Source organism: Desmodus rotundus, chromosome 6, assembly GCF_022682495.2.
Source record: "Desmodus rotundus isolate HL8 chromosome 6, HLdesRot8A.1, whole genome shotgun sequence".
Classification (NCBI taxonomy): Eukaryota; Metazoa; Chordata; class Mammalia; order Chiroptera; family Phyllostomidae; genus Desmodus; species Desmodus rotundus.
In genome coordinates, this window is record NC_071392.1 from 102,753,198 (window position 1) to 102,778,439 (window position 25,242).

The 25,242-nt window shown below is 52.2% G+C and overlaps 1 protein-coding gene across 2 annotated transcripts in view; it reads left to right on the plus strand.

The window, feature by feature from the left end:
- The window catches only part of PREX1 (phosphatidylinositol-3,4,5-trisphosphate dependent Rac exchange factor 1), a 169,487-nt gene that overhangs the window by 79,209 nt on the left and 65,036 nt on the right, over positions 1-25,242 (plus strand). For both annotated transcript variants that reach the window (XM_024559770.4, XM_045194688.2), the window contains exons 5-7: positions 4,308-4,409; positions 16,312-16,473; positions 22,802-22,935. In XM_024559770.4, the coding sequence (XP_024415538.2) occupies positions 4,308-4,409; positions 16,312-16,473; positions 22,802-22,935 (398 nt within the window). The remainder of the gene's footprint in view (positions 1-4,307; positions 4,410-16,311; positions 16,474-22,801; positions 22,936-25,242) is intronic.

Below are 25,242 nucleotides of genomic sequence, written 5' to 3' on the forward strand. Positions count from 1 at the left end.
TCCAGCAGAAACCTGGATAAAGTAAGAGAGAGAGAGGCAAGGGGTGTTTGGGGTGGGGGGAGCTTTCCCGGTAGAGGAGCTGCACGTGCAAAGGCCCTGAGGTAGGAGTGTGTTTGAGGAATTGCTGGAATGGAGAGTCTAGGAGGCAGAGTGGAAGGAAGTGAGGTCAGAAAGACCGAGAGGCCAGATAAGGACGGTGCATTCAGACTATGGGAAGGATCTGAGACCTTAACAAAGCTTTTTTATTGCAGTCTGGCACACGGGCAGTGAGTACACTCACAGCCCGATGAGTATTTATGCGTGTGTACACCCATGAAGCTGCTGCCCAGGTCAAGATTGAGAAGTCTCCTGTGCTGATTCCTCTCACCAAACCTTAGCTTTGCCTGCCCTGGAATTTTTCACGACTGGAAGCCTCCAGGGTGCTTTCGTGTCTGGCTTCGTTTGCCCAACAGTGTCTGTGAGACCCGTCTGTGTTGGAGCACGAGGCAGTGCTTTGAATAGAATACTCGGTTTTAGTCCGAGCGGGATGGGAAGCCCTGGGAGGGGTTTGAGCAGAGGATCGACTGGAGCCGCTTTGCGTTTTGGAAGGCCCCCCCGTCCCGCAGTGTGAGGGTGGGTGGGTGGGGGGCTGATATAAGTGACCTGGGGCTGTTACAGTGCCCCCCAACTGGGTGGTTTAAAACAGCAGATGTGTCATTCCACAGTTCTGGAGGCCAGAAGACTGGCCGCATGTGCTGGCAGGTCTCTGCTCCCTCCACAGGCTCTCGGGGAGGGTCCTGCCTTTCCTCTTCCAGCCTCTGTGGCCGCGAGGGTCCCTTGCCCTGTGGAAGCAGGACTCCAGCCTCTGCCTCCCTCGTCCCGTGGCCTTTTCCTCCGGTCCTGTCTCTTCTTATAAGGATACGAGTCCGTGGAGGTAGGGCTCACTGTAATCTAGTAAACCCCATGTTAACTAACTAATTATATCCCTAAAGACCCTATTTCCAAATAAGGTCATATTCTCAGGTTCCGGGGGTGTGTGGCACTTTGGAGGACACTCTCACGCCACTGCAGGGCTGCTGCCAGTCCAGGCAGGTGATGGTGGTGAGGACGGGGGGCGGGGTGCAGGAGGTGGTTGGACTACTAGAGTTTGAGGGTCCAGCGGCCTGATTTGCCAGGTGCTTGGGTTTGGGGAGTGTCTGAACCAGAGGAGTCAACAATGACTCCAGGGTTTGGGGCCCGAACAACTGGAAGGATGGAATTGAAGTTTCCCCAGATGGTGAAGGCTGAGTTAGGAGCAGGTAAGAGAAGAAAATTTAAAAAGGCCCTTTTGGGTGTGTGGGTTAAAATTAAGGTGGGGATGTGAACATGCAATCAGAGCTCTGAGTATCGAGTTTAGGGAAGGGAGGGAGGGGCCAGGGTGGAGAGAGGAATCTGAGTGTTAGCGGACAGGATGGTGCTAAGGTGTCAGGTCTGGATGAGGTCAGCCAGGGAACTAGTGTAGATAGAGAGGACGACCCAGGACCTCTCGGGGCCTTCTGCCTAGGAGGCTGGGAAATTGAGGATGTTGACACCTCGCCTGGGCCAGTTCTGTGAATCAGGAGGCTTTAAAGGGATACTTCTCAAAAGTTCTTCCCATAGTGCCCAGAGAGTAATCTTATTAATGAATGGTGGCTCGGGGTGTATGTTTGCTTGCTTTCTATTTAAAAGATGAAAATAAAGTGAAACAACCCTGTAGGGTGTCTGGGAGAAGCAGAGTGGTGGTGGTGAGTCCTGTGAAAACTCCTTGATTCTGGGCAAAGAGGCAGCCTTTCTTTGGCTAAGCCCTGGGGGCTTCTGGAAAGCCCTTCCCCACCCCCAGGCTCCCCTTTCTCTGCCCAGAGCTGACATCACCAGGGTAGCTTGTGGGGAGTTCTGGCTCTGAGGACAAAGGCATGAGTGTGAGCAGTGTGGGGCCTGGCATCTCCCAGCTGCTGTAGCCCTGATCCCCCATCTGTGCCAGGGGTGCACATGGGGGTGGCAGCCATGAACGCCCTCCCCAGCAGGGCCCTGGGGTCCCTGGGATTCCGCTTCTCCTAGGAGAAGGCCGTTAAGCTCTGCGTCTGGGGCCAGTCCTTTGGGCTCTCTCTGCCCGTTTCCCCACCTGCGGTAGGGAGACAGTAGCCCATGTGCTGATCCCAGGTCTGTGAGGATGAACTCGACCGATAGGTGAAGCACGGGGCCCAGTGCCTAGAGCGTGGTGGACACTTGGTGAATGGTCTCTGATCTTGTTTTCACCTGACTACAGCAGGGAGTCCGTCTGCTTTGTTGGGAGGTGCCCCCGGTGCTTGGATCTGGGCCCAGCACACAGTAAGCACTCAATGCGAATTTGTTGAATAGACGGATGATAGAATGGGAATCCCGTTTCCCAAGAGCCCTGTTTCATTTCCCATTTGGTAGCATGGTGTTGAGGATGAAGGCCGAGACCCGATCATTGCTGGACGTGCTGGCAGTTTGCTCCTTCATTAGTTCACCCATTCATTTGTTCCTTCACGCATACATTGGCACACTGTCAGCCCTTGGGGCCAAGGACGGAGCGGGAGGGTGGGGGGCCACAGACACAGAACTCGTGATTGCTGGCATCCAGAACACAGATTCTGAAGTTGGAGCCCCCCAGGGGGAAGGACAATACGTGCATGGGATTTTTCGCCACGTGGAACAAATGACCTACTATGGAAGTGCCACAAGGGAGGAGCATCGGGAACTGCGAGAAGATGGGACAGGCTTCCAGGAGGCAGGGGTGGGGGTGGTGCTGGGCTGGCCTTGAGGAATGCTGGGCTTGGGTGAGGGTAGCCCAGCACCATGGTTCCAAGTCCAGGTTCTTCATCAGCCCACCTGGGTGTAGGTGCCACCTCTGTGGCTCACTTGTTCTGGGGTCACCTTGGGGAGAAACACTAAAGCTTCCCAGCCCCAGGTGTCTGAGCCATAAAATGGGAATAAGAATAGTGTTTGGTTCATAGGGAGGTTGGTGGTCAGGGTTAGAGCCATCAGGGGCCTTCAGGGCACGTCCTAGGCTCTCGGTCAATGTTAGCTATGGATGAGGATAATAATCTATTTATTTATCACTGGGGGGAGTAAAAGCATGTCAGACAAGGGACATAGAGTGAGCCCGGGGAGGGGGCTGGGCTGGCCTGAAGGAAATACTGATGTGTGTGGCTGCAGGTGGACACTGGGGTGGCCTTTGTGGCCAGGAGCTGGTGGGTGAGTGTGTTCGATTCCTGAAGAGTTGCCGTCTTTACTCTGCAAACCAAAATATAGTTTCTCCTGCGACACGCTCATGTCCCCGTCTTCCAGGGAAAGAAATAAAGCCTTTTAGTAGCAGTTGAAGATGGCAAGCTCATTTTCCAAATCTTGTAACCCCCTTCCACAGAGGTAACTCACTAGATTTTGGTACATTATATATTTCTTTCCCATACGTGTCCTTATATTGCACTATAGACCTGTTCTCTGTAAACAATGCCTGATTTTGTTTCGTGTGCCTTTAAAAGCTTTAACTGGGTTCATACCATACATATCCTTTGTTTAGCCCCCTCTTTTTTTTTTTTTTTTTTTGCTCAAAAGTGTGTTTTTGAGGTTCATCCACGTAGCTCTAAGCAGCTTTAGTTCCCCCATTGTCCCTGCGGTTCAGCGAGCCTTTGTATGAATCTCCTGTGGACATGCTTTTCTGTTCTTCAGTCGATGGGTATTGGGGTTGCTTTTCATCTTCTTGCTATTCCAAACAAGGCAGTTTTGAATGTGCATGTTCCTGTCTCCTGGTGTGTAGCGTATGTGAAGATTCCTTAGACCAGGGATTGGCAAACTTGTCTGTGGAAGACCAGGTGGTAAATATTTCAGGGTTTGGGACTCCAGTGTCTGTTACAACTCCTCAGCTCTGCCACGATCGCTTGGAAGCAGCCGTGGACAGCATGTCAACATTTGGATGTGGCTGTGTTCCCATAAAACGTTAATTACCGAAATAGGGACTGGGCAGGGTTTGGCTCACCACGACGGAGGCCTTGTGCTGGGTTGTAGAGTACAGGGTGGGACAAAAGTAGGTTTACAGTCGTGCATATGTGAAACACAGTTTATTCTTGTGTTACCACTGATTGATTATTACATTATTTTCCATACGAACAGCTGTAGACCTACTTTTGCCCCTCCCTGTGTGCACATTTCCTTCTCTCTTGGGTGTTGCTAAGTTGCTGCCAAAGTCATTTTGCATTTTGACAGTGCTTCCCATGGCTCTTCGAGGGGGGCCTGATCCTTTTGCTGTCCTTGGTGGGTTTTAATGAAGGTCTCCTGTCCCTTTGCAGAGCTGCATGCTTCTGGGAGGCCGGAAGACCACAGACATCCCCCTGGAGGGCTACCTGCTGTCTCCAATTCAGAGGATCTGCAAGTACCCCCTCCTCCTCAAGGTGAGACCTGCACCCCACTCCTTTCCCCATATTTGAAAGGACAGAAAACCCAGCTCTGATTGGCTTAATCATAAAATAAAACTTGTTCATTCAAGTAGCTGAGTGTGGGGCAGTGTTGGCTTTGGGCTGGGCTGGATCCTACCAGCACGCTGCCTCTTTCTCCCTTGTTCACTTCTGCTTTCAGCCGCTTGGCTTTATGTTCAGTGTGGTAGCAGAAGACTGTAGCGACTCTGGCCTCATGCCCTCTCAAGTTCAAGGACAGTGGGAAAGAGTAAACCTCTCTTGCAGTAGCTCTGACTGAAGTCCTGAGGGCGATTCAGGCTTGGGCCATCTATGGTCAGGAGAATGTGATATTCCAAATTGTTTGGGCCTGGGTCATGTGCTTTAATTTGAACCAGCTCCATGTGACATTCTGAAGCCTTTGCTTGTGGTACTTCTCCTCCTCCTATATGCTTGGGCTTGAGCTTTACCCTAATCATTATGGGCTGGGCAGTGTTAGGCTCTGATTGGCTAAGACATGGTCCTGTGACAGTGAGCTGGGCAGTCCTGTGTTCTGATTGGCTGAGATTGGGTCAGGCGCTTCAGGCCTAAACCAATCACTCTGAGCAAGGGATCTCTTAATTGGCTTAGATTTGTGTCCATCAGTCACTGAATCCCACAGGCCAAAAGCCCAGTCAGGGGACAGACTGGACCCGCCTCCCCCCAACCAAAATCTGGGCTATTTGTGGAAGAGGGTGGGCAGATGCTGGGTGGGCAAACTACAGCATGCACACACTTCTGTTCCCTTTACTGCCCAGCACCTTTGACTTAGTCTTGGTCAGGGCAAGGCTGACTGCTTGTGTGGGGACCCAAGAAGTCTTACTTCTCAGCTTCAGAGCTGGCTTCTGGGTACATCCCCAGCTGGGTGGATGGCTCTGTCACCATCTGCTGCTCTCAGCCCAGGGTTTTCAGCTCTTGGAAATGGCGGTTGATGACCCAAGCCTGCCCTGGCTCTGTCCTCAAGGCCTCGTGTCTGACAGCTGTTCCTGGAGTCCCTGCTGGTGGGTTGGTTTGGCTCGTGCTGCCTCATCCACACACCTGCTCCCTGGGCTCACGTGCATCCTTGCTCCATGAACTGGAAGGGTGAGGGGAGGGAAAAGGCACTAGGGAATTCTTGAACTTGACTTTCTGCTGGATATGGTGGGTGACACTTGAGCCTCTGAGCTGGCCCAGACCCTGGGGCCATCAGCGCTGCCCATGAACACAAGCCTATCATGTGTGCAGTAGTGGGTGGTGGGACATGGCTCTCTGCACACATCTTTTGGCTCTCCAGGGATGTTGAAAGGACTTCCTGCAGTTCTCCTTGCAGCTGCTTGGATTCCAAGTGGGTGCCAGCAACGCCGTATGTAGCTCAGCTCTTCACCTTGGTGCGGAGGCAGCTCCATGTGGAACTGTCACCTGTAGCCTGTGGACTGAATTGGACCTGCTCATGTTCTTTATCTGACCTGTTTGGTGTGTCTTCCACATGGGAATCAGATGGCAGCATCTAAAGAAGTAGACTTCTGTACCAGCTCCAGGCCGTACAGGGCTAGCAAAACTGTGGCTCACAGGTCAGGTCTAGCCCATGGCCTGTTTGTGTACAACCCATGAGTGAAGAATGGTGTTTACATTTTTTTAAGGGTTGTAAAACCAAACCAAAATGCAAAGAAGACTATGTGACAGAGACCGGATGTGGGTCAAAGCCTGAAATATTTAGAGTCTGGGCCTTCACGAAAGAGTTTGCTGACCCCTGGATTAGAGCCACGCTTTGCAGCCCTGGGCTGCCTGGGTGCCTGGCTTTGAATTCCAGCTCTGCCTTTTTCTTGCTGTGTGACCTTGGGCCAGTCACTTCTCCATGCCTCAGTTTCTCATCTGTAATACACAGTGTGCATTAGTAGCATGGACAGAGTTGTTACGGCGATTAGATACTTATTTACTTAATTCTTAGAGCAACTCGGTGACGTAGGTGCTTTGAGTAGCCCCATTTTAGAGGTGAGGCAACTGAAGCACAGAGAAGGAAGCGGCCCGTTCCAGGCCATGCATTAGGTAAGGGGGAGGAGCCATGATGTGCTGGTTCCAGAATTCCCCCGTCAGCCCCACTGCCTGTTGAGAAGCACTTTGAGGTGTTAAAGCTGCCGAAGTGGCCGAGTGCTGGGGATGCTGACCTTCTCAGTTCCCTAAGTGGGGAGCCTGGGAAGGTCCGTAGCCTCATGCTTCATGACTCCGTGATAGGTCTGCTCCTCCTTTCCTGGGTTGCAAAATCTTAAACATCTGACCCATTAGAAGAACCACCAGCTGAGGTTCCCTAGGTGTTAACCCTTTGGTTTCTGGATCTTGGGAATGTCTGGGATCCCAGCATGCACCTGGAGTGGCAGTTTCCGTAACATATTTTAACAGCCACTGGGGCTGGACCTGTGTATACGGGTGACTCTAGCTCTCAGCACGAGGCCCATGTGCTTCTGAGGTCTGCTCAGCCCCTGGGCCCACCGTTTGGTCTGGCATCATTTCTGGGCTCTGGATTCCCTGAAGAGTAGAGAGAGAGAGGGGGACAGAACCAGCCGGCAACTGATGGAGGAATAACTGCCCACAGGAAATGGTGATGAAGCCAGGCTGTGGGTTTGCTCTCCTGACCAAATGGCTGTTTACACGCCCTGTTTCCTCGGTCTCCAGCTGTGTTTATCTGAGGCTCAGAGAGCACTGGGGGACCAGCCAGCAGAGCTGCAGGCTCCGAGGCCCATGCCATGCTGCCCGCCTGACCGAATTGCTCAGAGTGTCCAGCCTTTGGCACCCACAGCTGGGGTGTTTGCATCGGAAAACAGCTGGGCCGCTGTGGGGAATCTTCATACCCCTCCGGAGTTCCTCCTTTCTGTCACATTTTCCAGTGGGTTTTAAAAGACAGTCTTATGAGCTATGGGGCAGGTCCCCTACTGTGGCCCCTTGGGTTCTGATGCCCTCACAGATGTCCCTGTGGCCCTGTGAGCCCCCTTGTTTGAGCTGAACTCTGAATCGAGTGGGTGAATGGGACTGAGGGGCCTGGGTGGGAAGAGGGAAGAGGCGAGAATGAAAGCCTCTTTGGGAACAGCCCCAAAACGCTGAACTCGAACATTGCCTAAGAATAGCCGGAACATTCTATTTCAGCCCTCAGCCCGGGCCCGGGAGAGACAGTTGGCATTTTCAGGCTTTGTTGAGTTTTCCATCGACAGTTCCAGGGAAATGATTCATATTTGGGGTGATGCCCCTGGTGCTCCACTGGCAGGTGCCCGAGGCGAGACCGAGTGTCCCTGACCCTTTTAGATCTGGTGAGGAGGCAGGTCTCATTGGGGCCTTACTGGGCACCCACTGCTGGTGTGGCTCAGGGTCCCCAGTCATGAACGAGACCGACCTCAGGGCTTTTGGACTTGGACTGAACCCCACAGGGCCTGTCTGCTGCAGAATAGGAGTAGGTGAGGTAGGCAGGCTGCAAACTGGAGGGTACATCTGTCTAACAGGGGCATCAGGCACTAGAGTCCCCCCATACCCCTTTGCCTTCTATGTCTCTAACCATTCAGTCTCCTTGGCTGGTTCCTCGCCTTCCAGACCTCTAAGCGTAGGTAGACCCCAGGCCTCAGTCCTTGGCCTTGACTCTATCTAGACTTGCTCCTGGAGGCCTTATTTATTACTCCATGTCCTTAAAAAAAAAAGTGTATTCAGAAGTTGTGCAACCATCACCGTAATAATTTTAGAAATATTTTCATAGCCTCCCAGAGAAACTCTGGACCCATGAGCTGTCAGCTCCCTTTTCCCTCCTCTCCCCACCAGCTCCTGGCACCCACTCGCCTACTTCCTATCTCTGTGGATTGCCTGTTCTGCACATTTCACATAAACGAATCACGTAATGTCTAACCTTTTGTGTCTGGCCCCTTTCGCTTAGCGCAGTGTTTTCCACGCTCATCCACGTTGTAGCAGGGATCACAACTTCATCCCTTTTTACGGTTGAATAATGTTCCATGGTGTGGACAGACCAGGTGTTGTTTATCCATGCGTCTGTGGAGGGACCTTCGGGTTGTCGACACTTCCTGGCTGTTAGGAATAGTGCTGTCGTGAACGTCTGCCTACGAGTTTTTGTGTGGACGTTCCCATGGCTTCAAACTCCATCTCTGTGCCAACGACTTCCATCCCGGATCTGTCCACTAACCGTGGGCGGGACTTTTCTTCTGCCCACTCAGCTTCTCCGCTTGGATATCTAACAGGCCTCTCCTACCTAAAATGTCCCAAACCAAATGCTTGGCTCTCTCCTTCCCCCGGACCTGTCTTTCCTCTCCCCCACCCCTCCATCTCTGTAAATGGCCTCTCTTCTTTCTGGTTGCTCAGGCCAAACCTGGGATTTCTCTCTGGCCTACCCCACATCTAACACATCATGGAGTCCCATTGGCTCTACCTGCACATCCATCCAGAGTCCAGCCCTTTTAGCTCCTGCACTCCATCTCTCTCCTGGGCCGCTTCACAGCTCCCGGTGGGCCTCCCTGCCTCCGTCCTTGTCCTCTGCAGTCTCTTCTCATCTCAGCAGCTACACCTAACTCAGTTCCTGTCGCCACTTCCCTCAGAACCTCCAGTGGCTCCCTGCTCACCCAGATCTAAATCCGGATTCCCCACCATGGCCCCATGGCCACCTACAAGGCGCTGCACGTCGAATCCATGTTTCCTCTCTGGCCTCCTTCTCCCCTTCCCCGTTCTTGCTCGCTCTGTTTCAGCCACACTGGCCTCCTTGCCGGTCTTGCACACCACCGGCAGGCTCCTGCCTCAGGGGCTCTGCACGTGCTGTTTCTTCCACCTGGGACATTGTTACCCCAGAAATCCTGGGGCTCACTTCCCAGTCTTGTCGGGCCTCTGCTGCTCAGATGTCCCCTCCTTGGAGAGGCCTTCTCTGACCACCCCAATGGTGGAGGAGCTGCCTCTGCGCCTCTCGTTTGCTCACCCCGCTCTCGTTTTACTTCACAGCACCTCTTTCCAGCTCCCATTCTGCCCTGTAACTCACGGTGTATGGAGTCACTTTCCGTCTCCCTCATTAATACATATGCTCCGCAAGGGCAGGGGCTTGAGAATTTTCCCAGGGAACTTCCCCGGCGCCCAGAATGGTGGCTGGCACGCAGTAGATGCCTCTGAATTACTCAGTCGAATGACTGTGGAAATGTCATCCTAGTGTGCCAACTGTGTCTGAATCTAGAACTTGGGACTTCCAGGTGAAAGTGCCTGATTCCCAAATGCCAGCTTGATCTAAACCTTGTCAGACACCCGGGGGCCAAACAGGCTGACTGTCTGTTTGGGAGCAGCAGCTGTAGTGTGTGCCAGGGGCGCTCTGCAGAACCCACTCAGGGAGTAGTCTGGAGGCTCAGCACAGCTCTGGTGCCCTTCTCCACCTCCCATGTGTGTGATGCAGCTGTCACCCATGCTCAGGGGAAGGACCTTGCTCTTCGGTAGTCACCTCTGTCTCTTTGGTTGTCAGCATTGTGGCATCCCCTGGGGATGGGTGTGGTCCATCATTCAGGAGGTATGGCCTCAGGTCTTGGTGCAGGAAGATGGCTGGAAAAAGGAAGTTTCCCAGAGCATGGGATGAGCACCAGTCACAGTTCTGCAAAGGATTTTAGGTGGCATGCAAGAAAACTTGATGTGAGGTGGGTGGGGTGAATGGGGGAGGGGGAGGCCAGCACTGAAACACAGTGGGTCACACAGTCTTCCCGATTACCTCCGAGAGAGCCGCAGTTGGTGCTGCCATGTATAGGGTTTTTGAAGCCATTTATTCACTTGCCAACTATTTATTGAGCAACTGTTACGTGTCAGGCATTGCAGTAGGTGCTAGAGATACAGAGTGACAAAAACTGCTCAAACCCTCTGTGTTCTGATGTTCTGCTGCGGGGAGGCAGACAACAAATAAATTAGGAAATGTATATACTTGTTTCAAGGTGCCAGGCTAACCAGCTGGACTGAGAAAGGTGGCATTTGAGCAAAGACTGGAAAGAGATAAGGAGGGCACCTTGGGGAAGAGCCTTCCAGCCAGAGGGACAGGCAGTGCAAAGACCCCGAGGTAGGAATGTGTCTGAGGAACAGCAGGGAGGCCAGAGAGGTGAGGGGGAGGGGGGAGTGAGTTTAGGGATCTGAGGGGGCCAGAATATGCAGGGCCTTGTGGGCCACCGTAGGGTCTTTGTCTTCTCTGAGCGAGGTTGGTGCCTTGGGAAGGTCCTGAGCAGAGGAGGGGCAGGAGCTGACTTGGTTTGCGTGCGATCCCTCCGCTGTCTGTGGAGACTGGACTGGGTGGTGGGAGCGGAGGTGGGGAGATTGGGGGGGGGGGGCGGTGAGTCGACCTCAGTGGTCTAGGTAGGTGGTGGCTGGACTGGGTGGCAGCAGTGGTGGGGGGTGCATTTTATGAGAATTGCTTCTTCACATCATTTGCCTATTTTCTATTGGATACTTGTCTTTGTATTGATTTGCCAGTTTTCTACATTATCCTGGGTACTTGGAGCTCTTGTCTGCCTCTGATGGTCACGAAATGAGCCTCCCATCTGCCAGTGATCCGGCATTGTCACCATCTTGCTGAGAAGGCACAGGAAGTCAGAGGTCTCCGTACTGTGGCTTTCTCTGCCCAGGCCCCGTCCTCTTCCGACCATGGTGCCCACCCTGCATCCTGCCTCTCGGTCTAAGAACTGACACCTCGCCCACAGCTGTTCCAGCATGTCAGCCTGCACCAGCCCTTGAATAGCGGTAGCTCAAGGAATGAAGTCCCCCTCTTTCAGGGTGGGAGACCTGCTTTCTTCCTTTCCAAGCCAAGCTTGTGCACTTGATCTTCCAAGGAGCCCTCCCAGATCTCCCTTCCTAGGTGTCCTGCCTGCATTCTGCTTCCTGTTGTGCCCTGTGTGGTTCTAACTCCACCTCTTAGCTGTGTGACCAAGTAACAGTTGCTTAACCTCTCTGTGCTTCTATTGCATCATCTGCAAAATGTGGATGGTAGTTGCCTCCCAGGCTTGCTGCAAAGACAGTGCATGAGAAAACTCAAGAGAACACTCTGCTTATTACCAGGTTGATAGTCATGCTTGGTCGATGTTAGCTACTCTAATATTTCTACGATTTTTATTTTTATTGATCCTAGCTCATGCACTTATTAGTGTCACCTCTTTGAGAAGTGACATAAGCACTCTGTCCCTCAGTTTCCTCCTCTGTCAGATAGTGCCTTAGTCATGGGTTATTGTGAAGATTAAGTGGAATAATACCTGTAATGTGCTTTTAAGTGCTCAGTAAGTTTGGCTATTTTTTATTGTCTCAAAATCTGTTTTGCCCAATATTAATAGAACTATAGCGGGTTTCTTTTGATTTTTTGTTTTCATGATATATCTTGTTTCATCCTTTTACTATCAACCATTCTCATCCTTAAGCTTTAGGTACTTCTGTTGTAAACTGCATAACGTTAGAATGTAAACTCTGATCTGTCAGTCCCTGTCTTCTAACAGGAGAGTTTAGCCCACTTATATTTATTGTATCATTTGATACATTGGAACTGATTTCTACCATCTTTCTTTTTTTTATTTGTTTTCTTTTTTTCACCCATTCTCATTTTATTTTGTGTAGCTTTAGTGTTTTGTTTTTGGTTTAGTTCCTTTTTCTCTTTTTATTCCATTTTTATTTTGCTTCTGCTGAGTTGGACTTAAGAGCTCCCACCACCACCACCACCGCCGCCACCATTTCTCACAGTTTCACCCTCTGTTCTTTGAGAAATGCCTGAAGTTAGGAGTGCAGGGCGTAGCACTCCTAATAGCGAGCCGTGCTAGGCCTCCTTGGGAAGTTGGATATAGAGCCCCTGAATATGGCTACCACTGGATGTTCGTAGAGACCTGTCAATCCAGGGTGTCAGCCATGGGCACCTACAGGGCACGTGCAGAAAGGGAGTAGATTAGAAGTGACTTGGTCGGGTGTGGCAGACTGTTGAGCACAGTTCCCATCTAAGGGGGTGGCCACCATTCAGCCACTTGTTACTGTCAGGTGGAAACTCAGGCCCGGGGTGGCCAGGGCTGCTGTCTCACTGAGAGAGGCTGGCAGTGGCATTTGGCCTGGGGGGCTGGGTGTGTGACCTGGGCCCTGACCCCATCCCTGAACGGCACAGCAAGGAGACCTAGGCTCGGAAAGGGGAGGTGACTCGCCTGAGGTCACGTAGTATGCCCTGGTGAAAGCCAGAATGTGAACTCCCAGTCCTGACCCCCGCCCCACGGTGCCCCCTTGCCTATCCCAGCGGAAGGGTGGAGTTTTTAAGACCCGTGAGCATTCTTTCCTTTCCCCCATTAACTCCTCATCCGTGGGGCCAACGTTCTCCCAGCCTCGAAGCAGGGGATAAAAATTGTTAAAATTGGAAATATATTTGCATGAAATTTTCGTAGAGTTTGCAGGCTGGGAGGTTTTCTTTGCTGTGCTGGACAGCTTTTCACTTCTGGGTTTTCTTGGACTTCCAGATGTCTTTCGCTTCTTCTTTTCTTTTTTCTGTGAGTGGTGGTGGGCCTTGTCAGAGCCTCTGCATTTGAACCCTGCTGTCACCTGAGATGTGGCATGAGGCGACCCAAGAGCTGCAGGAAAGTGCCTGATAGAACAGCTCAGCCTCCTGGGCTTCGATGGCACCTTGGGTAGAGGTGTTCGGACAGAGCCAGGAGTTGGGGGCAGGATCGGTCCCTCCTGGGGCTGGTGGGAGTGTCCTCAGAAAGTGAGTGTCCTCTGTTGATCAGTCCCACGGGTGACACCCTCTATTCCCACAAGCTTTTTCTCTTTGTGGAGAGGACAGAATGGCTTTCCAACTACCATGTCTCCTGTTGGGCCTCCACCAATCCCAAGTCACAGTGAGTGATGGATATTTTCGCTTCTCCCAGGGCCAAGTCCAGCTTTGTTTTTCACACTCTGGTCTTATGGATCTGCCTTCTTCCGGCTGGTGTGGAGTTTGAGGCCTGTGTCCCAGGCTGTCCTCCTGTGTCCTTGCTGTGGACAGGGCCCACACCTCTGAGGCACGATGGGGCTGTCGGCAGCCCGCACCAGTGGCTCCTTCTTGGTGAAAGTGTGGTTGGCGGGGAGTGAGGGAGATGAGGGAGCTTGCGGAAAGGCTGGGTTCCTGTACTCCGACGTCCTCTTTTCTAGGAAGTCCTCACCTCAGTTCCTGCTTGTGAAACCACACGGGCTCACGGGGCGGATGTTGGGGGAAGGCCGCTCGCCTGGCTCTGGAGGGGCTTTCGCTGCCATATACAGGGTGGCCCTGGGCACACCCCCTTCCTTCTCGGTCCTCAGTTTTTCTAGGGATTCCTCAAGGTCTGCCCGTGCTCAGAAGTTTGTGTTCTAAGAGCCTGATTTTGGGGAGTGTTTGTTTTCTACTGTGGCTGTTTCTGGAGGAGTCTGTAGACATGGTTAGGTGTCTACCAGTCCCACTTTCTGGCTCTGTGGCCCTGGCCCACCTTTCTGTGGCCCAGGACCAGGGACACAGGACGGAGAGGCAGGGGCCGTGGTTAAATACGTGGCCTCCAGAGCTAGACTGCATGGATTTGATATTCGGCTCTACCACTTAGGGTCCGTGACCTTGGGCACGTGACCCCACCTCTGGCTGAGCCTCAGCTTCTGCATCTGTTAAGTGGGGATAATTCACACACTGCATTTCACCATTGCCAAGCTCATTAGAGCCAATGTCATGGAAGAACACAATGTTATGGTGAGCTTATCCCAGGTGACGTCCCAAGATGGGGTCTCTTTTGTATTAGGATGCATGTACTTTAGCTGCAGTGACAGGGACACGATTAACAGTGACTTCTGCGTAAGTTTATCTCTGTACCAGGCAGTCCAGGGGGAGCGTGGTGGCTCACTGCCATCGAGGCCCAGTTTCTGCCTCCCAGAAGTTTGTATTTCCTCCAGGGCATCCTCAGCTCAGCAGCCACCTCTGAAGGCTCCTTTGAAGGACAGGGTGAGGCCCCAACTCATAATCCCTGTCCCTTCCCCCATGCTCTTGGGATGAAACCAAAGACCCCACCATCTCCCTGTGCATGGGATCCGGCCTCAGTGCATCCCATTCTTCTCCCTGTTGCTCACTCTGCTTCAGCCTCACTGGCCTCCTGGCTGTTTCCCGCTGCCTCCGAGCTTCTGCTTGTGCAAAGACTGAGTGCTTCCCAAGTGTGTACTTTTCATGGAGCAGCATTTCCTGCGGTGTCTGGTTAACCCCTCACCATGCCCATGAGCAGAACCAGACAGCCGGGTTCAAATCCAGGTTCCTCCTCTTACTCCTAGAGGCCTTGGGCTGTCCCCCTGGGCCTCAGTCATCCCATCTATTAAGTGGGATAATAATAGAAGCTGCCTCACCAGCACAGAGGAAAGGCTCAGGAGGTGTCAGCTGTGGCCATCCTCACTACCATCACTGTCATCATCATCCACATCCTCGTCCGCATCATCACTGGTTTTCAGGTGGTGAAACAGGCTTGGCACAGAGGGTGACTGGCCCAAGGTTGCCCAGCTGCCGAGTGTGACTATGCTTGGAACCACCATACAAGAATGTCACCTGTGTGATGTTTTAAGGAGCAGAGAGATGGGGAGATTCTAGAACCGTTGGGCATGTCTGGGTCACATGACTAAAGAAACTTAGGTTTGCTGGCATGGTTCTATTGGTGGAGTGATTCGGTCTGAAAATCTTTCCCGATATCTTTAGGCCCGGCTACTGCCTTCCTTCTCAGTTCCTCTCCCGTCACCCTTAGCAGATGGCTGAACCCTTGGAGTAGGACTGTCCTGACCTTCAGTCCAGTCTGCCTGTGCTTGTGGTGGGGGGAAGTTCCTGGGTTCAAGGTCTGTCCCGATTGGCCTCTTCACACTCCCTGCCCGGTCCCTGTGAAGGAGAGGTATGGTGGGTGTTGTTTTCTTCATCTGCAGTGGACATTTAACGTTGTTTTGTATTAGTTTAAGGTGTACAGCATAGGGAGTGGTTAGACATTTATCTAATTCCCGAGGCGGTCCCCTGATGAGTCTAGTTCCCACCTGACACCGTGCATGGTATTACAGTGTTGACCGTATCCACGGCTGCGTTTTGCATCCCTGTGACTATTTTGACCTTGTTAATTTGTACTTCTTAATCCCTTCACCTTTCTCACCCAGCTCCCCAAGGCAAGGCATTTTTATACCCATTTTACAGATGAGAAAACAGCTGGACAGGGGTAGTATCAGGGACCACCTCTCTGACCTACCGATCTCTCTCTGCCCTGTCTCTCTCTCTATGTGTCCTATTTCTCCTCTCTCTCTCTCTCTCTCTCTCATTTATTCACTCCAGCCACACCATCTCCTCACCATTCCCTGTTCCCTACCACAGACGCTCCCACCTCAGACCCTCTGCATTTGCTGTTCCCTCCACCAGGCTCACCCTCCCCACAGATTGTTGCAGGGCTCTCTCCTCTGCTTCCCCCAGAGCCTCTGCTCAGATGTCAGCTCCTCAGAGGGTCCCCCTGACCTCCCTGTTTGAGAGAACACCTCCTTTCCTTAGACCTTCCTGCCCCCCATCCTGATTTGTCTTCAGCGCTATTTCTCACTGCCTGACATTGAATTATACACTTGATTCTTCTTTATTTTGGCTGATCTCCTTGATAAACTATAATACCCACCAGGTGAGGAATTTCTCTCTCGTTTTGTTAAAACCTTTGTCCCCAGATCCTAGAAATCTGCTGGCTGTGGAAGAGGAGCTCAAGGGACATTTGTTGAATGAATAAATAAATAAATGGACGAATGATGTTCCCCAGCCCCAGATCACACCGTTTGCACGTAGCAGAGCTGGGATTTGGCCCAGGCCGGGTGACCTGGAGGCAATGTTTGGTGCCCTCTGGGTTGGCGGCTCTCACTCCTGCCCTCACCTCTTCCCTAGGAGCTAGCCAAGAGGACCCCCGGCAAGCACCCGGACCACCCCGCGGTCCAGAGCGCCCTGCAGGCCATGAAGACCGTGTGCTCCAACATCAATGAGACCAAGCGGCAGATGGAGAAGATGGAGGCCCTGGAGCAGCTGCAGTCCCACATCGAAGGCTGGGAGGTGAGTCCGGGGCTGCAGGGGCCCCTGGCTTGGCGAGGGGCCCAGGGAGTGTGCTGCCTCAGGAGCAGGTTTTGGCCCGGGCACCAGATCCAGCCCTCAGTGTATTTTGTTCGGCCTATATGATGTTTGTAAAAAAAAAAAAAATATTCAATAATTTTCCAGTTAAGTCCATATAAAAATCTATACTGCGAGTTTCTCTTGAAAAATCAGTAACACTGGGACCCCATTTCTATGATAGTAGCCACTGGAGCTGCCAGTTTTCCCCAGTTCCCACCAGTCCCCATTGCTCCCCAATCATTCTCCTTCACGTGTGGCCTTATCTGCGTGATTCCCCATAGGCCTTTGATGCTTCAATACCAAGGTCAGAATCCTGTCCAGGACAGGATTCTGGCTCTGCCCCTCCCTTACTGGGTGACTTCAGGTCAATGTCTTAACTTCTCTGAACTTTGGTTTCCTCCCTGATACCTGGCACATAGTAGATGCTCAATACATGGTAGGTATTAATATTATTATCATCATGCTTTATTAGGGGATGGGATTTTTGAGATCTTCTGACTGTATGTGATTTATTTGTTTAAACCTCCACATCTTCTTTAGATTATTGGAGATTTCCTACAAATCCGTAGAAGGAAATGGGAAAATCTGAATAAACAAAAACATCAATATCAGAGCAAATACAGCTGGACTGGGAGATTAAGAGCAAAGATCAAAGCCTCTTTGGGCCCAGATAGTCCTCTGAATCATCTGCCTTTGGGCTTCCTTGCACTTGCTGTGTTTGGGATTTCCACCACTTCTCCCTGTGCAGGAGAACCTGAAATGTGACTGTGTCTCGTGTAAGAGGCTGAGGGTTTGGCTGCAGAGAGGAGAGGGGCCGGTGTTCGGGGAAGAGGTGGGACTTGTGGATCAGGGCTTGCCGTGTCTCCCATCCTCCTTCCCCTGGGCCTTCAGCTGCATCTCTCACACCCGCTGGTAGCTCAGGGTTGGGATGTGACTGGCCAAGATCAGATCCAGCTGCTTGACATTTGGAAGGCGGAGCGGGACGGAGGCCACCCTTAGGCCGTTTTGCAGCACAGCACAGCACAGCCCTGGTCACGTTTGGCTTTCTGTGGTAGCCTTCGTGGAGGGCCAGGTTCCAGCTTCCTGGGTGTCAGGAGGCAGGGCACGGGTTTTCCTTTTTGTCGTTGGTGGTGTGCCTCTAGCAGGACAGGTGGCTTTGGAGCTGACACTTGAGGTAGTAGCTCCCCAGAGCCTGGCTGCAGTCAGGTTGGCATTTTCCTGGAGTATCAGTTCAGGCAGGTGCTGTTCGGAGTCCCCCTTTCCCCATTGTGCAGAGGCAGCTGCCCCTGCGGGGGCAGTTCTGCAGCGTTCTCGGTTTGCTGGGAGCCCAGGCCTGGATTCCTGCCTCCTCTAGACCCTCACTGCTTGAGGAAGCCCCCTATTTCTTTCTGCTGAAGCTGTGTTTCTGTTTCCTGCCCTGGAGAACTGCCCGACCATCGCAGATGTCCGTCAGGGTGTATTCCGTAGGGGCTATTCTTCCGACCTCATGATGCTGGAGCTCTGATTCGGCCTCTTGTGATCCTGTTGGCCTTCTTCTTGTGGTTCCAGGATGGCAGCAGCTCCAGGCATCACGTGTCCCATGCAGCAGGAGACAAGGGCATAGCCAGGGCAGCGAGAGGGAGCTCCTCTCTCCAGGAGGGGAAAACCTTTTCCAGAAGCCCCACAGAAACTTTCCCCTTGTCTCATTGACTGGCAGTGGGTCACGTGGCCACTTTCAGCAGATGGGCTACCCTAAAGAGCAAATATCGTTGACATATATAAGCATCTGTCTGTTTGGACTTGAGCTTCCTGGTAGCCAAGATGAAAAGTGGACACGTAAGTTACTTAACATTCATTGTCAAAAGAGGAAGAAGTAGAGCAGTTCTTCTGGGAGATAGAGTTTCCTGGCAACCAGCTGGAAAAGAAATTTCTCACATGGCCCCTGTGGAGAGGGTATTGAGCAAGCAATTTGGCAGCCAGAGCAGAAGTGATTTCCAGATTTCTTCTTCTGGTAAAAGCCCAGGGAAATAGGAACTAAGGGTCTTTGGGGCCCCTTTTGTCCCAGAAAATTCTGCAATTTGAGAATGGCCCCTATTTTGATCAGTACAGCAGGAAATAAAGTAGCCCAGAATGAGAATTGCTGGCAATTACTGAGCACCCGTTACATGCTTCCACCACCGGAAGGGAGGTGGTGTTGCAGATGAGGAAACTGAGGCACAGGGACTTGGCTTTGAAGCCCAGCACTGTCACTTACACACTGCCCTGCCTCAAGCCAGTGTGTCCTGCTCTCTTGGTTGTCTGTCCCCCTGGTTGTCTCGTTTTAGTAATAACATCTTCGAAGTTTTCTCCTGGTGTCATTTTGAGGGCGAAGTGAAGTATGGAGTACAGAAGCGAAGTGTGGAATGCCGATATTCTTTGGAAAATGTGAAGTGGTTTTCTGTGCGCTAGAAGGGTTTTTAAATACAGTTTCATCCTCAAGGTGACTTGTGAGAATAATATGTTTTAGCTAGAAAAAATAATGTTTAGGAGTGAAGTTACTTGCCTTGGCTTCATGCCACTAGTAGTTACGATCTCAGGGGACAGTGTGAGTTAGGGTGTCGTTCACAGTGAATGATAGTGTTTACCAATCCGTCTTTCTGATACTCTCCTTGATAATTTCTAATCTTTTTGTTTGACTCCCTGCCAATCCGATTAGATGGCTGTTGTCTCTCTCGGAACACGGCTGGCAAGGGACTTGCTTTTGGAGGAGGGGGAGCCTCCCCTGGGCCACTCTCTTGCTGTGCACTTGGGCCTGCATCGTTAGTTTGATATCTGATCTGTGTTCTTGGGGGGCCTGATCCTTTGTAAGCCGCTTGTCCTTTTTAGTCGTGAGACTGGTTTAGTTAAAACCAGATAAGTTAATCCATGAATTCATTCTGCTAAGCACAAGGAAATGTCAGTACGTCTCAATACTGAGGAAATGAGTGCACGAGCCACCCCCTCTCTGTGGAGGGGTTCCTCTGCCTCAGTTTCCTCATCTGGAAAGTCTGGATGATGGCTGTAGCCCTTATGAGTCACTTGGGGATTCAGGGAGTGGGTGCGTGCAAAGCACTCAGAACAGTGATTTCTTTCTTGGCTCGGTGCAAACGCTCAGTAAACATCGGGTGAGCCATGGCAGCAAAACAGCATTTCTCTCTTAATTGTTTTAGATGAACAAGCATCATGCAGCTTTGGCTGGAGCTCACACCCAGCCTGGGCTGACCCTCTTGCGGGGGGACACTCCGGATGTAAGGCCCACACACTGGTGTGGACGCCACAGTAATAGAGAGGAATGTGTGTTAGAAGAAAGAAATAGGGCACACTCCTCCTGCTGCCTCCGGGAGCCTTGGGCCCATCCACTGCTCACCCAGGAGGGGACTGAAGGAAACAGGAGCAAGAAAACAAAGCCGTTTGAAAAAAAGACCATGAATAGAAGTTCTCGTATGTTCTGCCCACCCTGCTCCCAGGATGGCAAGTGGTCTCTCCCCTTCTGAGACCCCTGCTCTTGACCCACGATTGCCCACAAAAACCTTTCAGATTACCTTCTAAGATGCAGCCTGGCGTAGCAGAGATTGGTGGGTACGACAGTGGGTCCACCTGCCTGGGTTCCGATCCCTGCGGGAACAAGTCACTTCACTGCCCTGTGCCCCAGTCTCCTCGTTTCTAAAGTAAGAGCTGCCAAATGGAGTAACTGAGTTTGTGGAAGACACTTACAACAGTAGCCGTATGCCTGCATTAGCTTTGGGCATCGCTACGTGTTACTACTTCAGCTCGGTCGAGTCTGCACTGTCTGCAGGAAGTCTGCAGCCCTGCCTGGTGGATGCTTTGGTGCTCGGCCTTTTCCCCGTGTAACTGATCCTTAGCACTACCCCTGACCTGGGTTCAAGGATTCTGGGGAGACCGAGAGCCAGCTGGGCTTCTCAGCAGGGCTGGGGTGGAAAGAGCACCCCCCATAGCACCCTTGGCATTTCACATGCAGTGTGCTGGGTGGTCATTGGCCAAGGCTGGAGAGCTAGCTTCCCAGGCTAGGCACGGTTCCCTTCTGTGGCCCCCTGACATGGACAGAGGGGTCAGGTCTAGGCCTGCATGACCTTGGGGTTCTGGGCCCTGCAGATGGGCCAGGTCCCAGATTCACATACAGGCAGCTAAAATCCCCCTGTGGGGCCTGGAGGGGCTGGTGGGTAGGCACGAGTAGGGGGAGGGGAGGAGGCAGGGTGGCATGTGGTCTTGAGGAACTGCCGAACTGCTATCTGCTCTGAGCTGGCCCACGAGCCACTGATGGAGCCTCATGACCCAGGGAGTCACACTCACCCTGTTTGCAAGGATCCTGGGGTCCAAGGGCTCTGATAGGGGAGCCCCTGGTCCTGGTGCAGTGGGCTCACTGTCTTGCTGGGTTGCTGGGTGCGGCCTGCAGCATCCGGGGTGTGATTTCTGCTCTTGGTTGCCTGTAGAAATCACAGTCACAGTCTTCTTTCTGGTCATGAGCTGCCCTGGGCTGCGTAGCTTGTTACCAGAAAGAAGCTGCTTTCCCAGGACCCTGAGTGGGCCCAAGAGGTGTCTCTGGCATCGTTGGGTGAAAGGATTTTCTGTGCCCAGCTGGGCCATGGGCACAGAGCAAACCAGCTCTGACAGCAGCAGGGTAACCGTGGTGGGCACTCACCAAACAGCCTGGTTTCTGAGTTGTCAAAACAAGTTCCCTTATTGGGTCTCAGAATTAATCGAGTCAGTAGATCTCACTGGGGCCTGACCTCACTGTTTTGGGTGTTGAGTGTTTGGGGAAGGAGGTTCTATGAACTGTTCTCCCTCTTTTATCCCCAAGTTCATGTCCAGGCAGAGACAGCATCATGCCTCTTTGTTTTTCCCTTCACTGCGATCAGCAGGTCTGTGTAATGAATCTCCCTTAGAACCCTGCTTTTACGTACTGTCCCTCGGGCCTCAGTGTCAGAAGCACCCATGGCCCACCTATTGATGGGGCCTCTGTCCTTGTCTGGGTGTGTCAGTTAAAGTATACAGCTGGCTGCTGTAAGAAAGAGAGACAATGGCTTCAATGAGATGAAGGTTTATAGCAGTGCAGGCTGGGGGTGGGGCCGCTCTGCTCCATTGGGACTTAGGTTCCTTCCCCCACCTGCTACAGTACTCCAGTATGCTCTGGCCATCCCCAGCCTGTGGCAAGAAGGAAGGGAGGAAGAGGAGGGGGAGCAATCTTCCTTTTTTGTCACCAGACCACACCTGGCTCCAGGGGTGCTGGGGAATGGAGTCTGTGGTTGGGCAGCCAAGGGCCAGCTAAAACCCCATTCCTGCGGCAGAAGAGGAGCAGGGAATTTGGGGACGGCCAGGGGCTGCCCTAGCTGGCATTATGTGCCCCCTTAAATCTGTTTCTAGCTTCCTGCCCCTTGGCACTTGGGGATCTCTCTGCCCCTGCCTTGGTCCCCCCAGAGCCCCAGCAGACTGTATGGTCCCCGGCTCTGAGGATTCTTCCCTGCAGCGACCTTCCCCCACCCCTCCCCCAGTCTCTTTATTTTAGCCCTCCTCCCAGGCCCATCTTGCTTCTCCCTGATGCCCTTCCTGACCACAGTGCCCTGAACCTTGTGGAGGTTCAGTGAACTTCATGCTCTCTTAGCATCTCAGCCGCCCCCACCCTCCCTGGCCCTCCTCACTTAGATAGATGACCAGCTAGTGTGGGAGCTGTTCCCAGCTAGAGTCACACCCGTAGCTAGAGGGAGTGCTGTCAGAATCCTGCCTTCAGGGCACTCACATTGCATTTGTCACCTGTTGTACAGCATTTACTGAGCACCTACTGTGTGCCAGACCGTGTGGTAGGTGCTGGGAATACAGTGGCGAGTGCTTGGTGAAAATGTTGGATAATGGTTCCTCTGTTTATGGCAGAGGGTTCTTGCGGGGCAGGGGATGGAATAACAAGTCAAGACATGAATAAACACGGAAAAAGGCATAGCAAAAAACCCAGAAGAAAACTAGATGCCGACAGGGCTGTGTGACTGGGTGAGTCCTTTCACTTCCTGAGCCTCGAGTCCCTCTTCTGTGAGATGGTCACCGCCGCCTGCTGTGCCCAGCATCGCTCTGGCGCGCTCAACAGCGGGAAGCCATCGGCCAGCCTGTACTGGTTTCTGTTGGCTGACAGGTTTGCCCACAGCGGTGCACTTAGATTTTGGGGTGCGAGGGAGGCAGTGGGAGGGTCTGTCTCCAGGAGGAAGGGGATGTCCCCAGGTGTTCTGGATTTGCCAGCTCATCTACTGTGCCCTCGTCACTCCCCCAGGGCTCCAACCTCACGGACATCTGCACCCAGCTCCTCCTGCAAGGCACTTTGTTAAAAATCTCCGCAGGCAACATCCAGGAAAGGGCCTTCTTCCTCTTCGACAACCTCCTTGTCTATTGCAAGCGGAAATCCAGGTGAGTTGCTGGGGGCAGGGCTGCCCAGGTGGGCCAGACAGCTGGGGTTGGGTCAAACCCTGGCAGTTTCTCGTGGGGACAACGTTCCTCCATGGGCCTCCTTTTCTCTTCTGAGCTGTGGGCTTTGTTCTGGATCAGCACTGTCCAGGAGAAATATAATGTGAGCCACATAGGGTATTTAACACTTAAAGTGGTTACTTAAGACAGCCACATTAAGTGGAAAGAAACCAGTGAAATAAATTTAAATAATATATTTTATTTATCCCATTATGTTCTCAAATATTATCATTTTAACATAATCAATTTTAAAAATAATTATTAAAGAGATATTTTGCATTCTTTTAAAAATTTTTCCACTGAGTCTTCAAAGTGTGATATGTACAGGGTGGGGCAAAAGGAGGTGTACAGTGGTGAGTATGCGAAACATAGAGTTGATTCTTGTGTTATTGTTATTACCGTATTACTTTCCGTGTAAACAGCTGTCACTCTACTTTTGCCCCACCCTGTGTGTTACACTTACCACCCATCTCAACCTATTCTAGCCACGCTTTGAGTGTTCAACAGTCACACGTGACTGTGGCTGCCATATTGGACTGTGTAGGTTGAGACAGTCATGGAGGTTTTCTTTTTAAAAGATTTTATTTATTTATTTTTGGGGAGCAAGGGAGGGAGGAAGAGGGGGAGAGAAACACTGATGTACAATAGATAGAAACATAGATCGGTTGCCTCTTGTACTCCCCCAACTGGGGACCTGGCCGGCAACCCAGGCATGTGCCCTGAGTGGGAATCAAACCTGTGATCTTTCAGTTTGCAGGACAGTGCTCAACCCACTGGGCATTGTCTGCACCAGCTACACCAGCCAGGGCAAACCTGGAAGTTTGAAAGTTTTTTGTGACCCCAACATCCTGTGATTCTAAGATCCAAGGTAGAGGGTTTGAGGGGAGGGGGTCTCTTCTATTGTTAAGCTTTGCGAGGGGAGGATAGTACCTTTGTCATCTCTGTGTCTTTCACCGGAGCTCCCTACACTTCGTAGAGTCTGGGAGTGAGTGGATGGATGGGTGGGCCAGTGGTAGACAGACGCGCGTGTGTGTGTGTGATTGGGAGTGTGAGTGGTGGGATGTGTGGGCGAAGGAGAGGAGGCATGGATGGGTAGGTAGTTGGAAGTCTGGGAGATGAGGGATGGTGGGTGAAGGGAGGCAGACGGGGAGAGATTGGATGGATGCATGAACTGACTTAGGAGTAGATGAGTGAGCAGGCAAAGGAGTGAGCGGTTGAATGGTTGGAGGTGCAGCAGATGGGGCTGGAAGGAGGGATAGAAAGTTGGGGAGCGTATGGATGTTTGGGTAGTTGGAGAAATGGATGTGAAAGCATGATGACTGTCCTCAGAGGGTGGAGGGCTGTCTCACTGACCACCCGCAGCCCTTTCCGAATTCTGCTTCCCGTCACTTTGGGTTAGGGATGAGACAGCGACTCTCCAGAGGCCTTACTCCTTTATCTAACAAAAGCCACAGCTCCGGGGAGGGGGAGACTCTGGGCCTACTCTCAGCACTACCTCTGACTTCCTTTCCGGTCTGGGCAGGTCACTCACTGTGCGAGCCTCATCTTCCTTGTCTCTTCCTGCTGGCCACCTAATGTCGTGGGGAGGAACTTCCCACAGGAGGAATGATGGGCATTCCGTGCATGCGTGTGGGCTTCTCACTGTCTTCCTCTTCCAACCTGACCTCTCTGAGCCTCAGTTTTCTCTTCTGTAAAATGGGGATGATGAACCTTTCTAACAGTGGTATTTGGGTAAGAGCCAAGTTCCTTATAATCAAAACCCTGTTCAGTGATGTCTCTACGTCTGCGACTTTGCCTCTCTTTGCCTCAGTTCCCTCACCTGCAAAATAGGGTGAACTATTGTGTGCACCCCAGAGTCACTGTGAAGAGTGAATGTGTTGAGGGTGCCTGGCACATAGAAAGGGCACAAAGTAAGGGGCTGCTCTTACTGTTACTGTTAACCTCAGCATGCACTGGGTTTCTATTCAGTGCCATCCCACAGGTGCAGCACCTGGCACATAGTAGGTGCTTCAACCACAGGCTCCTTCCTCCGCCCTTTCCTCCCTGTTCTGGGGCTTGGTCCTTCTCGTTAGAGCCCTTGGTCTCCCTCTTTCACAGCCTAGCTGGATCTGCGTGTCTCCTCAGTTGGTTTTTATGCCTGCCCACTCCGCTAGGTCTGTCCCACGTCCTCCTGTCCCCCCATCAGTGTCATCTTCTCCTTCCTCCTTGCTTTTCTCACCTGTTCCCACTGGGCCCATTCTGCGAGCCCTC